Consider the following 16,547-nt stretch of genomic DNA (forward strand, 5'->3'; position numbering starts at 1 on the left):
ATATATATATATATATATATATATATATATATATATATATATATATATATATATATATATATACATATACATATACACACACATACACACACACACAGTATGACAAATATATGTAGTGGTGAATTTCTGATATAAAATGACCATGCATTTTTGTAAGCTATGCTGTGTTATCAATGATGAATCCCTAAAATCATCCCGAGTATATGTAAAGGTTCCCATACAGAGATAGGACTTGAGATATTGGATATTATCTGTGAATTTTATTTATAGCTGCAACCAAGCTATTGTCTATCACTACCAGCTATTTTAGGCTATGAAAGACCTTCACTAGACATACAAACAGGAAATCTGTTTTAATAAAGGGGCAAATGGGACACTTTCCCCTGGGTTCCACATATGACTACCTAGTAATGGATCCTGGATATGGAAGTTGCTAATGGTTCTTCTATCTCAGTCTACTGCTATTCTAGGAAATTAAGAGCGCCCTTGTTTAATACAGGCAAAAGAAAAAAATCTTGATGCCTACCCTTCTATATCGCTAACATTAACCTGGATCGCCAATAATACAAACCTACCTCAAACTCCAATTCTAGACCTAACATTGTCCCAATCCCTATCCAAGGTAAAGTCTTATTCATAAACCTTTCTTGATCTCTAGAACAGTTGTCAGACCTTACGGAGCTCTGAGATTACTTCTTCCAAATCCAAAAATGTAAGAAACATTCATAGAGCATAATCTGCAGCAGTTGAATTTATTTTGCACCGACCTTGAGAAGACATGATACATTTTACTTTTGGGATATAGCGCCCAGACCCCCCTGTGCCTTTTTCAAAGAGGTATGGAGCGCACGCACTGAGCCGAGGACTTGTGCACAAGACAAAGTTCTCCACCCTGAATCACAACCTGATCTCTAAATTACTCTGAAAAGTTTCTAAATGGTTTGCGAATATATCTGTGATTGGCCTTTATAGCCCTTCATAAATACCAAAGCAAAGTGTTGGGCCCTGCAACTACAGAACGCAGACCACAGATATGGTCACAACACAGCAATGCAACACTCCTCAATGTTCCCTTTACTAGTGTTTGTCCTCTCCCTTTAGAGAAATCTGCAAACCACCTATGTCCCCCTCCCAACGCCTCTATCCTCAACTACTCAACTACCCTCATGTGTTCTCTCTTCATAGCTGGTTATCCCTTCATTTGTCCCCCATCATCGCAGCTGCTCACCCCCCTCTGGTAACTGGATATAATGAGGAATCACATAACAGGAAAACACAATAAAAGACCATAGAAAGTACTACCTGCGACATTAGGCGTTCAACCTTTACAATGCAAACTATTTCAGGACAATTCATGCACATGGGCAGCACAATGGCGTAGTGGTTAGCACTTCTGCCTCCCAGCACTGGGGTCATGAGTTTAATTCCCGACCATGGCCTTATCTGTGTGGAGTTTGTATGTTCTCCCCGTGGTTGCGTGGGTTTCCTCCGGGGGCTCCGGTTTCCTCCCACACTCCAAAAACATACTGGTAGGTTAATTGGCTGCTATCAAAATTGACCCTAGTCTTTGTCTCCCTGTCTGTGAGTGTGTATCTATATTACGGAATTTAGACTGTAAGCTCCAATGGGGCAGGGACTGATGTGAATGAGTTCTCTGTACAGCGCTGCGTAATTAGTGGCGCTATATAAATAAATGATGATGATGATCCTCCAATTTAGGTCTTGCTCTACACTACACAGCTCTAAATAACTATAGATAACTATATACTACATTGCTGGTATATCCAGACAATTATGCTATAGGGTTGATTTTGATATGATCATGATTATTTCCCAATTTGTTTGGGTACAAGTAGAATATAAAAGAGGAACAGGAGATATTATACATTTAAATGGGTAATATTTGAAAGCAATGTTACAATAACATACCACTGCCTCCTCCGCTTCCTTATAGGGCAACTGATCCTATTAATAAGGAGACTGACTAAACAGTCTCCTCCATCCTACACTAAGCCGTGGCACCCCCAGGGTCATTACTAAATGAGCAACAACAACAACAAAAAAAAAAAAAAAGATTTAAGATACTAATAAACACAAGGGAAACCTCACCAGCAGAGGCAGAATTACCTGCAGGTCGTGACTTGTACGTTGAAGCTGTTTTACATCCTGAGCTTCTTCTGGACTTTCAGCAACAAGTTTCTCTCTTGCGTTTTGTATTGTCAATTCTAGATTATTTGTCTGCACATCATATCTGAATAAAACATATACACAGAGAAACCGTAGAATTGATATATGCGATGTTAAGTTCTATTCGACATCCAGACACTTGTCTGGAACTATGAAAAGATCACAGAGTAAAGTAAACACAAGTACAAGTTGCTAGAAATTCTATTGCAATAAATATCTTCTTCTGCAAAGCCTTATGGGTATGATCTGCAGGCGATATCCTCAACGGTACACACAGACCACACTGTGCTTGCAGAGGCAGGGCATCATGCGTCTGTCACTGAGTTAATGCAGAGTATGAAAACAAATTAAATAAGAGGCTTTAATTAGCATTTCCAACAAGAATGTACAGGGGATAAAGCTTTAACACATTTTTAAAAAAGTTTCATCAGCACCATTACTGGTATGAGCACATTTTATGTTAAGTGATGCCCAAACTGATTGTATGACACTTAGGGCTAGATTTACTAAACTGCGGGTTTGAAAAAGTGCAGATGTTGCCTTTAGCAACCAATCATATTCTAGCTGTCATTTTGTAGAATGTACTAAATAAATGAGAGCTATAATCTGATTGGTTGCTATAGGCAACATCTCCACTTTTTCAAACCCGCAGTTTAGTAAATCTAGCCCTTAATGTGATTTTCTCCTTCATACCTACATATACGTTTTAAAACCACTATGAGGAAATGTGACACCTATGAATTATTATATTAGTAAAAAAAATTATATGAATTAATTTTTTTTAACTATATTGTATTTCTGAATTACCTCTGCTGCATCATCTGTAAGATGGAGCCATTTGTCTCATTGTCTTCCGGAGTTCCAGTGATCTGGTGCCCACTGCCAGTTTGAGGTACCTGTACACACCATAAAACAGGTCATAATCAGGGAACCTCAGATATTATTAGCTTTTCCCTTTCATTCATATTTGTCAATTCTTTATGGTTCATGGAGCGGTTTCTGATTTCTACACCTGGATGCAACTAATAAGCCCTTATTTCCCTTTGAATATTACATCCCATAAAAAATATAAAATATATACATATTGTATGTGTATATATATATATATATATATATATATATATATATATATATTATATTATATATATATTATATATATATATATATATATATATATATATATATATATATATATATATATATATATATATATATATATATATACACACATACATACATACACACACACAGTATATAGTTTTTACAGGTCAAGGGCACAGCTTGGCACAGTATTGCCCCCATCACACAGTGGTGAGGAACACCACCCCATCCACTAAGGTCAACGTATTACACCATCCTTTTCACAAAACAGTTGCTATTATTAAGTTCCTAAACTTTGATTCTTTGTTGTACCACACTTCTATTTTTAAGACTTTTGCATTTTGAATGTTTTTTTGTTGTTTTTCATTTCTATTTTTTGCAGCCTCCCCCCCGTATTGTGTCCTAAAGTTGACTAAAAAATATGCGTAGCACACAAAAGCAAGGTGGTGGTTTATACAGGCAGGTGTCAAGGCAAATAGATACTTTCTTTGTTTAGTACCTCTTTAGATGGTGATGTTCCATTGAGATTGCAGATATTGGACTTCATTCCATTTTCGCTCTGGGAAACACTGCAAAAAATTATAAGCAATACACTTTATGTCCATCTGTACCAGTCCACCAAGCATATTAAAACGGCACCACTAACAAAGGGAGTTGCCAAGCATTATTGCTCCGCCCTTTTCCTAGAGTGGGCGGAGTACTCTGTGCTCATGCCCCCCCCCCCTCCCCCCAGGCTCTATGGATAGCTGTGTGACATTGTTAGAAGGGGGTGTGAGCAGAAGGACCAATGAGTAACCAAAATCACACACACTTTAAAACAGAATACAGGCAATTATAATTGAATATATTTCTATTACTTCTAAAGCCATATACATTTTGTATAGTTTTTTCTGCTGAATAAAACTAGTGTTCCCCCATGTCTGAAAATACCTTGTTCAAAAGCTAATGCTTTCTACAGTTGAAGGAGTATTGTAACTTTCTCCATGATAATTGGCCCCTAGTGGCACCTTTACATTTGGTTATACACTGACCGAGCAAGGAATGCACAGTGCTGGAAGGTTTTGATGAGTATTAGAAGAAAAGCAGAGTGAAAATAAAAGTGATGTTATATTTGCTTGTTGCAAGGAAACTGACATGAAATGTTAACTTAATATGGGATGGCCTTTAAAAAGATCAGTTTTACTAGTTGGTCTCTCAAAAAGATTCCAAGTTTTCAAAGATAATACTTTGTTTCGTAATATGTTGCATTGGGACAGGAACAGAGGGGTATAAGCCTTGGCACCAGGAGTTTGGACAATAAGTAAGGAACCATCCAGTCTTAGCTTAGTGTCCTTAGGAGGTGCACCTAGGCTCAGGCCTATGGGTCTATAGTCCATTGTTAACTTTAATAATAGGCATCCAAGGTGACGTCATTTACCAGTAGACCAATGTGAAGTGACGCATACCTATGTTAGACTTGTACCCAAGCTTCACTACACAGACTGTGCACAATTCCAAGGGGCTCCCCTATATAAGCAAGGAACCACCCAATAAGTGAATCATGAAATAGTCCACGGGGGTGGTCCCTTTCTTACACACCTTTCTGGTTCCAGCAGTAACCGTGATATTTGTCAGACCATTGATGGATGGATGGAAACCTCACCATTCCTGCAGTGACATTAGGTGACAAACTCCTGTGTCTATCAAAGCGCTCCAGTGCCCTCTCCTGCCCTACACTTTAAGCAGGAGGCAGTCTCAGGTCGTTCTCATAGCTTTGTAATAGCCCATGAGGGTCCCTGGCCCTTGCGGTCTCAACTACTACAGCCAATGCTTCACCCCAACTGATAACATGGCTTTAACAGCATGGCCCTTGAGGTCACAGACCTGAGGGAATGTGCCTTCTCGGATTCCATGGTTTAAGCTATGTTAAAATGTGAGAAAAATATTGTCCACTCAGGTGTACAACAGAGTTTGCAGATTTTCCTTCTCAGAAATCCTATCCAGCTAAGTGTTTTCTCTTTCTGCGCTTATTGGGAGTTTCTGCAGTTGGGCTTCAACTTGGGTTTAAAACCTTAGTACCTTAAAGGTTCAGGGTTTAACACGTTGCAGCATGCTCTTGCTTCACAGCCTCATCTTCACACATTTCTTCAGGGCATGAATCATCTGGCTCTGCGATCTGTAGTCCCAAGAGCTGAACTTGGTCCACGGAGAATTACAGGTCAGTTCACTTGAGCACCTCTTGAGATGCTCAGCACTTCCTGGTTTGGGCAGTCACATTATCGTGGCTGGGAGGCGGCGCATACGATCTGCAGACTATATAAAGCTCACCTGGACACTGCAGCCTTGTCAGAGCAAGTTACCACTTTGTGTCTGGCTCTCCCTGTGTACCCTGTGCTGTTTCTGGTGTTCCCATGTGTATGAACTTTGGCTTGTTTAACCTCTGCTTCTGGATCGGCTGCTGTCTGTGTTCCTATGTATCTGACCCGGCTATCCTTATTGACTACTCTGCTGCCTATGCACCTGTGTATCTCACCCGGGGACTCTCCTGAGCATGGTATATCCACAGTGTATCTGACCCGGAGTTCCACTTGGATTCTTCTGTATGTGCTGTATTTCTTTAGCTAACTGATCCTGTTCCTCTATGCCGTATTACACTACCTCTATTCTCTTTTATTCTGTCGGATCTCTTACCTACCGTCGGTTACCTATCCCGTCAGTGGGCTAACCTAAGGGCCGCGATCTGTGGACCTCCGGCAGCAAAATCCATCCCGCCTTGTGGCGGTTCTTGGTGAAGACCAGGGGTTCGTTAGACTCCGCGACCTTAGGAAGGCCAGCGCTACCACTGACTGAGTACCGTAACATCAAGCACCTTCGCTTGGAGTATTTCAGCTGGCAGCTTTCTTGCAAGGTGAGGTTTTTCATTTCTGTTGCTTCCCTTTATGGCCATGTGTCCCCAATGCAAAACATGAGAGAAAACAGGATTTTTTTTATGACCATTATCTTTGATCTTGTCCGAATTCATTTTTGTGACTGACTGGATCCCTAGGAGTAAGGTGTGCAGGAGTTGTCAACTTTCCCTTAAGTGGTGTCACACGTCCTGGAGGTAGGGCCCATACCCCATCGTTCCTGTATCTACTAACTACCTACACAAGGTAAGGGTTTGCCAGGCTACAAATATATGCATATATTCCATTTCATATTACTTTATTTATAAATATTCAATAAATTATATGTCAGAGGCAAGACAAAAGGTAAGAATGCAACTGTACCATGACAGAGTTTAAAGTAAAGGTATATAAAAGAAGTTTTGTTATATATATTAACACACACATTTTATATGTATCTATATATCCATATATACCCGTAGTTGTGCAATATAATGAACAGACCAACACCAGCAATAAAAAAGTAAAAAATTTAATAATAAAAAAAATAAAAAAAAAATAGTAGTACGTCTGCTCTACAATCATTTCAGCTCAAGTTGCATGTACACACACTATATATACACACACACACTTCATAATTTCTTTCCTTAGCCCCCCAAAAACACAGCTGAAAATAATTGTATTGCATATAGCTTTAGGATGAGCGACCCCAACCATTAGTTTTGCAATTTACAATATATGCATTACCCAGCAACTTAATACTTACTCATGTGTGTAGATTTTATTTTTTCCCTGATGAGACTGTAAAGTAATAAAATGATCAGCTGCACATTTCTGAAGATCCTCCTTCCTTTTTGTACATTCTGAAATTAGTTTGGTGACCATGGCAGAATCGGCCCCCGTGCTGGGCCTGTCATTCAGGGCTTCCATTGCTTGAAGGCACCGATTCAGCTCCCCCTGGCAGCCATTATCAGAGAAGACAACCTGAGGGAATACAGCACAGAGAACATCATCAGCAGGTCACATGCAGCTTATTGTAAGTATTCTACATTTCAACATGCCTGGATTACTATAGATCTGTCATTATAAGGAGACAGTGTTTAAAGGAAGGAAGGAAATTTTTATTTGTAGAACATGAAGCTACGTAGCTTTGCTAAAAATGAAAAATGTGATGGAATGTTTCATTCCTATCTGTTACATACAGTAAAAGACTCACTTGACAATCATTAAACATTGGCTAAAGGGTTGCTGATACAGGACAAAAAGCTCAAATGACAAAGCAATGCCATGACATCAATGGTAATGCAAATCTCCAAATATTGCCTCTTCTTCAGTTGGGACAGGGGATGTGGCCATGTCACAATGAGGCGCTTTTGAAATGATTGTTGTGTCACCACTTCTTTTCCCTCCAAAACAGCCATTCATTGGCGCACGCACCAATGGCAGGTGCATGTGGCATCCGTTCACTGATCTGCCATGTAGATTAGCAGTGAACAGCACACAGCTCCCAAATTTTCCAACCATGAGACAAATCTTGATCGGGACAGCGGCACAGAGCACTCAAATCCGTACTGTTCTGCCGAAATCCTGATATTTGGGAGGTATGGTAATGTGGTTGTGTGTTAATACAAATCTGCAGTCTATGAGACCCACATTTCTAAAATGACAACTGGGAAGGAAGTGCAGCACGGTGGCATAATTTGTAAAGGCAGCTCACTGCGCTAACACCGGGTTGGGATTTGAACCAAGGGTATAATCTGTGTGGAGGTTTGATGTTCTCAATGTGTTTCCTCGTACAGTCCCTGCGGCAGGGAAATGACGTTATAAGCTATACTGTGAGTGAATACAGTTTCCTGCTTTACAACTTTACAATACTGCAATTCAGAATTTGAGACACAAGAAACATATTTTTAGGATGTTAGTAGTTTATAATGGAAGAATAAGAGAAAAAGTACAAGTTTGTAGATTGGAATTGTGCAAGAAGACATATTTATGTTATCTGTCACTTATCTATCTTTAGATCTCACATCCATCTATTTAGGACTCATATTTGTATTATATATCTTTAGAAGAAACTGCATGGCTTTAATTATGTGATTGTCTTACTATGATGCTATTTTGCCTAATTATGATGGAAAATATCTTTGTAAAGCTTCCAAGTATAACAATGATTATTGCTTTTTACAATGATGTTTTAGTGTTTGTTGCTATAACAATACCAATAATGGCCACCATGGAACTTACATTACTTTTGTACTTACAATCTTAGTTCACAGAGTTTCAATGCAGATTAGTGGATCCATACAAAGGGGAAGGTACACAAAAGGCACAGCAAACATAACTGGCTGTGCTATGCTACGCTATATACCCTTTTTGTCCTGCATCATATCCCATTAATACTTAAGATGCAGGAACAGACATCAACAGACTGTGACAAAGGGGGTTGGGAGACATCACCCAATCCCACTTTGCACTTTATCCGAGTTGCTGTGTATTTTAACTTCAGGCTTAATATAGTAAAACTTGAATACTGTGGTTTAGTTGTCCTTTCAATTATATAAAGATGAGCAACTCAGCAACAGAATGACTTTTTTAGAACTCCCTGAAATTTCGCAATTGCAATAGAGAAACTTGTTGGATTTTGGATTCCAAGTTTATTCTCCTGGCATAAACAGACACATTTGTTTTGATTCAAATTCTGAACTACATTGTAAAGGTCAAAGTCCATCATGACAGCCTGTAAAGCAAATAAAGCTTAATATTTTGGGTAGGTCAGCTGCTGTGTGTTTATTTGAGAGAAGTGTACAAAGGCTGCACGATGGCTTAGTGGTTAGCACTTCTGCCTCACAGCACTGGGGTCATGAGTTCAATTCCCGACCATGGCCTTATCTGTGTGGAGTTTGTATGCTCTCCCTGTGTTTGCGTGGGTTTCCTCCAGGTGCTCTGGTTTCCTCCTTTCCTCCCACACTCCAAAAACATACTGGTAGGTTAATTGGCTGCTAACAAAAATTGACCCTAATCTGTCTGTCTGTGTGTGTAAATTAGGGAATTTAGACTGCAAGCTCCAGTGGGGCAGGGACTAATGTGAATGAGTTCTCTGTACAGCGCTGCAGAATTAGTGGTGCTATATAAATAAATGGTGATGATGATGATGAAGGGGACAGAGCAAGTTTTGCACTCCACAGCATGCATCCGGCACATCATATATGACCTCCATAGTGTTTTCCTGAATGAGGCCACCGTAGTTCCAGTAAAACATACAATAAGCCTAACAGTTCTTCTTCAGAACCATACAGATAACCAGGATTACCTCATGTTCTCCGACTAGTTCCTCCACGTCCACAGCAACAATACTGGCGTTCTCCTTCAAAATCTGCTTTTCCAATTTGCAGGACAGATTATCAAATCTCTTCTTCTCAATATGGATTTTTAATTGACAGACGTAAGACTCCAACTCATCATGGACTACCTGGGAAAAGTGGAATAGAGACATATTTACAGCAGAGTAGTCATTGTGGAACTAACCTCCCATACAAAAGGAAACTATATTTATTATTAATCAAGAAAAGTTAATTCCTATGCACTGCCAATTGTTATTCTGAAAATCAGAAAAATGGTTGATTATGTCATAACTATTGTAATAAGCTCCAGCAAACTCTTTCTTTTTATTTTTATTCTCTTGAAGAAATACAGGAGACAAGTAAAGACCTGTTCTAGGGGGGAGATTCAACTCCGCGCGAGGTGTCCCGGGAACGTCTGCGGAGACACCTCGCGCCAACGTTATGGCAGGAATCTCACATCCCATAGAGGTACAAGGAAAAATGAGCAGAGATTCTTACCGTAATCACCGGATATCGCTGTGATGTCCACACACCACATCACTGAGAATTGAATCTCACCCAAGATGTCTGTCCGTTCACCATTTCAAAGACTAAACTAAACTAAAAATAAAAATTCTCACCTTCCATCTAAGTCGAAGGTCAGTGCTCACTTTATCCACAGCCAACTTCTCTTTGGCAGATGATAAAATGTTTTTCATTTGATCAGCGGCTTTAAGAAACGTGTCAAGGTTTTGGCTGTCAAACTTGCTGAGAGTTTTCTAGAAAAGAGAAAAAGTGATTAATGACAGGTTATTCCTGTTTTCAGACAATAATAATGATTGTATACTGACTATTAATACAGCCAGACTGCAATGGGAATACGTGCACAATGATGCTCTATGATCCAGTCACACAGCAATGTTAGTCTGGAGATCAATAAGTTGTTTTAGTATAGAAGGAGAATAGATTTGTATGAACTGTGTAGAGGGGATGTTTTCGTGTAGAATCACCTACGGAGCTTAAGAAGGTGGTTTGGGAACTTGCTAAGCCGCCATAAAGGTGTGAGGTTTTAGGGAACACTTGAAGGTTTGGAGGCCATGAGGAAAATCTTGTTGTTAGCAAACTCCATAGAGTGGGTGCAACATGAAAAAAAAGTCCCGTGATCGGGAATTGGAGCAAACAACGGAGTGTGGACGAGAGGTGCAGATCTCGGACAGAGTGGAGTTGGGAGATAAATTGAGACAAGTGAAGAGACGTTTGTTGACGCAGTTTTGCTAATGGATTTTTACGTTAGTAGAAGTATTAATGTAGGGACTAACAGAACGGAGCAGTATGGCTGCGAGCAGGTGTGTGTCTAACATAGTAAGTTAATGCAGGGATCAGCATAATCTGCAATTTACAACATACATAAACAATAACATACATTGACAATTTATTATTCATTTGAATGTACTGGGAGTATGAAAGTATCAAATAATATTGAAGGTGTAGCCAAAAATGGGCAATATTCTGCAGATATCTAGTTATATTAACAAACTTATTTGTAGATTGTTAACATAGACGTTACTAGCGACAACCTGCAAACAACTACAAGTGCATGCAAGTCAGTGCAGTTTCTATTAAAAATATACATTTTTCAACCTTTTATAAAACCCACAAACAATTATCCCTTTACCTATTGGAAACGTATTAACTCTGCTGTAAAAAGGGCTTATGGTTTTCATGCTTTTAGTAATGACATATCACTTTCCAAAAAGGTATCTGAGAAAAGAGACAGCCCATGGGGTTAATGTATCAAGCTGAGAGTTTTCTGGCAGGTTTGAAAAGTGGAGATGTTGCCTATAGCAACCATTTAGATTCTAGCTATCATTTTGTAGAATGTACTAAATACATGAGAGCTAGAATCTGATTGAATTTTCAAACCCGCTGGAAAACTCTCAGCTTGATACATTTATCCCCAAGTGTTTTTTTCAATCTTGATTTAAAAGAGGAGGATGGATCCCTCTTAATATTGTTCTTTTACTAACAAAGTACAGCATCAACCTCCACGGCAACAAAGATGAGATTTATTCCAATAACATAGTTACCAGATCCTAACACCAAGACATAAATTGCAATTGTAAAGCACAAACACAGTGAATGGCAACGAACAGAACACAGACCTCATACTGTGAAATGAACTCATCTGGGGTAACTTTCTGTCCAAGTAGGCTCATTGCCCCTGATATATAAGTTTCCAGGTCACTCTTTGAACTCTCAAAGTTTCGTCTTATGTCTTTTTCGGGCAAATGTTCTTCTAGAGGGTGCTGGGCAAAATCCAATCTAGACATTAGCTCCTGAAAAAAAGATTATTATGAATCTGAGCGTCAAAATCTCACTTCACTAGTGTAAACTCCATATTATATCCCAAGATCTACACCGCCAGATACATTTAATAAAAAAAAAATCAACAAGCTTATATAATCAGATATAATGCGTTTTTCTATTATAAACACAATTCTTTTTAGTAAATGTATATGCATTTTATTTTAATTGACAAACAGTCAGTACGTTCTATGTTACAACCTACAGGCAAAATCTACAGATGCTATTTCTAAAGCATAAATAGAAGTGCGTGTTCTCTATCTCCGTTTTGTTTAATTTATTTACAACTGTACATGGTAACTGTTTTTTCAGATTAAAAGTATAGGGCAAGACCCAATTTTTGATAGTGGTGCAGATTTAAAGTCCTTTTGCAGAGGGGAATGGCCGTGCAGGGCAAAGAAATACTCTGAAAATGGTCCCTCTCCACCTAAGAAATATTCCTCTATTCCTTATCTATGTCCCTAAATTAAAGGTACTTCCTCCACCACCTTCCTTATCTTCTACTGATTTTATCCTAAACTAAAGCTGGGTACACACTACACGGTTTTCGTCCAATAATCGGCTAAATCAGCCGACATACGACCGCTCGTTCAAAAGTCGGGTCAGTGTGTGCAGTGACACGATGGTCGAAAGTCTGCCCAAATGGACGATTGTCTCCTCATTTGGTTGGTCGTACCGTTTAATATTTTCGTTCCAATCTTGTTTCCGCTGTGTAGTGTGTATAAACTTCCGTCCGATCCACAACAGTGAGTATGAAATTACAGTCATTGCTCATGACAACATGGCTGTAAAAAGTCGCTAAAGGGGCGTCCGCTCTTCCCTTTATTGTCCTAAACAAGGCTAGTGTGTATGCAGTCCATGGACCGAGCGATCGGAAAATCGATCGCATGTAAAAATGTTGTGGAGAGAGTAAAGGTTTAGTCTGACCTGAAACTCTGGAGATCCATCCTTAAAGAACGAGAAAGAGAAATATCTATTCATAGAACCCACCTTCTGTGTCTCATCACTCAAGTCCTTCTGAGCTTTGCTGCTATGTCCGACCTCCTTCTGTTCCTCATAATGTTTCACCTGAAGTAGAGAATATTTTATAGCGAGCAGATGTCATAGACAGAACTTTAAATAATAAAATAGAAATACACTAGAATTTGTTTAACTGACAACATATGCAAATAGTTTAAATGTATTATGATTAATCTCCATTATGAAGTGAGATAGCTGTATAAAGGGAAAAAAAATTGAGTGCATTGGCAGCACGATGGCTTAGTGGTTAGCACTTCTGCCTTACAGCACTGGGGTCATGAGTTCAATTCTCGACCATGGCCTTATCTGTGAGGAGTTTGTATGTTCTCCCCGTGCTTACGTGGGTTTCCTCCAGGGTGCTCCGGCTTCCTCCTACACTCCAAAAACATACTAGTAGGTTAATTGGCTGCTAACAAATTGACCCGTGTCTACAGGGCCACCTTAACTACTTTATGGGCCCCCGGGCAATGCAGTGTACCGGGCCCCTAAAAAAAAAATAATAATAATAATAATAATAATAATAATAATAAAATATATATATATATATATATGGGCCCCCTTAACTTACCTTAAGTCCGATCCTCTTCTTTTTTCCGCGCCGCTGAGTCTCTTCTGCCCTCTTCCGTGCTGTGGTTGCAGTGAATGCTGGGTGTGACATCACGCCCAGCATTCACTGGGAGCACAGCGCGGAAGAGGGGACCAGGGAGGGAGCCGGATCACCGCTGATGTGACCGCAAGGTAAGTATTTTAAAAAAAAAAATTTTTTAATTTTTTTTAGGATTCGGACGGGCCCCCCTTGCCTGCAGAGCCCCCGGGCACCTGCCCATCGTGCCCAATGGAAGAGACGGCCCTGCGTGTCTAAGTGTTAGGGAATTTAGACCGTTAGCCCCAATGGGGCAGGGACTGATGTGAGTGAGTTCTCTGTACAGCACTGTGTGGCGCTATATAAATAAATGATGATGATGAATCATGTAAAGGATGAAAATGATTTTAAAATAGAGCTTAATAAAGTGTTGCTGTGGCTGACCTCATTGACATACACGCTATCTTGTGATGGATGTGTCCAACAAGGCATCCAATCAATATGTCTAACTATTGTAGCAGACGGTAGCATCAGGTTGGTTCTCTTCAGTGTCAAGATAGGATTCCAAAATATTCCTGCTATATGAAGTCCTCACTACTAGCTGAAGCTTCCACTTACTAACATTAGGATTAGTCTCCTCGGTGGAACACAAGTAACTAGACAAATTATTTACTTTTAATGAATTTGTTGTTATAGTGATACTAACAACATTTAAGTGGTTTTTTTTCTAAACTACCTTGTAAGGCTATAAGTCTGCACAACAGAAAAAAAGATTTTCCCCTCTAGACTTCTATGTTACAGAAATGCTCTACAAAGACAGTAATATAGAGGATTCAAGGATTCATTCAGAAGGACATTGTCAGGGATGTCAAAACTAACTGCCATGCTATGTTTTACTATCTGAGCTTGTTGTCCTATATCAGATTTACTTTGTACAATGTCTAAGAGTAACTGTTTGTTAAAAATTAAAGTTTAGTATTTATTTCACTCCATGATTCACATAGGAAATCATCATCATCATCATCATCTAATTTATTTATATAGTGCCACTAATTCTGCATCGCTGCACAGAGAACTCATTCACATCAGTCCCTGCCCCATTGGAGCTTACAATCCAGAACCTCTAACATACACACACAGACTGAGAGACTTAGGACAATTTAATAGCAGCCAATTAAACTACCAGTATGTTTTTGGCGTGTGGGAGGAAACCGGAGCACCCAGAGGCAACCACGCAAACACAGGGAGAACATACAAACTCCACACAGATAAGGTCATGGTCAGGAATTGAACTCATGACCTCAGCGCTGTGAGGCAGAAGTGCTAACAACTAGGCCACTGTGTGAAAACATATGTACCATGGCTCGATGTGAGGCTAAATCTTCCCTGTCCTAAGTCTTTATGATAATTTTAAACACTGGTTGCTGTAATTCTGTATTTCATAGTAAAATTATTGTACCGGATAAGACTGGTGAAAGTTATAAGAACAATTGTCCACTTTTACACTTGTCCCCCAGTGTATACAGGTCCCTCCACCCTCATTTACAACCATACAGTTTTCCAGAAACATACATATTTGGTCCATCGATTGTTGAAAGATCTCAGCCTGCGAGACAACCTGGAAGCCACCTTTGGTTCGGTCTTCTCAATCAAGAAATCGCCATCTCTGTTTAAAGACTTATACACAGACTTCCATTTTGACAGAACCTCCATGGGAACCTGGATTTGTATATAAAAATATTACTCACTTAAACAAAAAACAGTCAGAATGTATCAATGTCTTTACAGCAGATAACAACTTTTGCAATGGGGTTTTTAGTCTATCATTGTAATACTAATCTATTCTGCTGACAAGAGAAAACATTAGTCTGATGACCTTTTATTTATTATAGCTTAAAAAAATGCAATTAATGTATAGAACGAGAGACCACGTTCTGCAATAGTGTCAGTCTGTTATCCAAGAAGAGAAGGCATCCTGTTCTGCTGCCTGTAGAGTACAAGGTTCCTGAAGATTTAGCAATTTACTAAACTTGATCTTAGAGGGATAGTTCACATTCAGAGAATTCTATTGTCCAAGGAGATGTATTAATTTCTGTTACCCTCAGACACAGCAATGGGAAAGCTCAGGTATGTGCACTGGATACAATTATATCGATGCAGCAGCCCTGCGTTGTATCTAAGGTCACCAAAAATAAACATCTGCCAGGTTAATAGAGTTAGCTGAAGATGCACTTCCCCTTTAAAAGGTGGTATATTGTCAATCCAGAGTGACCCTCAGCAAAATCACTGAACTGTAAATGGCTTATGTTGTCTGTAAACAGTGGAGACAGACATTTTATAGGAGGAGTATGTAGTACTAGAAAATCAATAACAAATCAGGGCCCCAAATACTGATCACATAGTGTCTCATTGAGGTCAATGGTTTGGAGGAAACTGGTAGGTTGCATTTTTAAGAATATTAATGCAGCCTACAAAGGGTTTCTTCCCCTCGTGTAGGTAACTGGTGAAAATTACAACAATATTTCATAACCAAACCAGTACAGGCCTGATTTACAGTTGCACGTAAATACTTTTGGTGCAACACAAAGAGGCGTCTTGGTGCAAAATGAACGCACTTGGTAGGCGCACAGCTTGTATGCGTGTTTAGAGTTGCATGTGTCTTGCACTTGCAGCCCCTGGTGCTTGGAGAGGCAGATCAGGGGCGTTAGCATTCACGTGCAGTAAGGCCTGCAGACACTAATAAAGCACAGATCTTTGAGATGCATCTTCTTTTCATAAACGTTCATTTTGCACCTACATAAACCGGGAGATGATAGGGATGACTGGCGCATCATTACTGCGGATGCAACTATAATACTACACTTATTAAAGCTGAACCTATTTTAAGATGTGTAACTAAAATACAGAGGTGGAAATGCAAGTTTGCAGACACACATATACATATATATGATCATTAAATGTCCTATGAATATGCAATTCATGCAAACCAAACCATCACTTAATCATTGGCAGTACATACATAGATACATACATACATATCAATAGTCAGCACTGTATATGAGGTTTTGTTACATCCGATCCGGTGCTGGACACACAAATTCCCTCGTG

General features: G+C 39.4%; 1 protein-coding gene across 1 annotated transcript in view; it reads right to left on the minus strand.

Moving 5' to 3' along the window:
• SYNE2 (spectrin repeat containing nuclear envelope protein 2) overlaps positions 1 to 16,547 on the minus strand; it is a 255,816-nt gene that overhangs the window by 170,517 nt on the left and 68,752 nt on the right. The window contains exons 17-25 of the mRNA XM_075192813.1: positions 15,012 to 15,158; positions 12,827 to 12,904; positions 11,635 to 11,808; positions 10,114 to 10,251; positions 9,463 to 9,621; positions 6,919 to 7,136; positions 3,788 to 3,857; positions 2,995 to 3,083; positions 2,128 to 2,251 (exon numbers count right to left, since the gene is read on the minus strand). Coding sequence (XP_075048914.1) covers positions 2,128 to 2,251; positions 2,995 to 3,083; positions 3,788 to 3,857; positions 6,919 to 7,136; positions 9,463 to 9,621; positions 10,114 to 10,251; positions 11,635 to 11,808; positions 12,827 to 12,904; positions 15,012 to 15,158 — 1,197 coding nt within the window. The remainder of the gene's footprint in view (positions 1 to 2,127; positions 2,252 to 2,994; positions 3,084 to 3,787; positions 3,858 to 6,918; positions 7,137 to 9,462; positions 9,622 to 10,113; positions 10,252 to 11,634; positions 11,809 to 12,826; positions 12,905 to 15,011; positions 15,159 to 16,547) is intronic.

Source organism: Mixophyes fleayi, chromosome 12 (genome assembly GCF_038048845.1).
Source record: "Mixophyes fleayi isolate aMixFle1 chromosome 12, aMixFle1.hap1, whole genome shotgun sequence".
In the NCBI taxonomy this organism is placed as follows: domain Eukaryota; kingdom Metazoa; phylum Chordata; class Amphibia; order Anura; family Limnodynastidae; genus Mixophyes; species Mixophyes fleayi.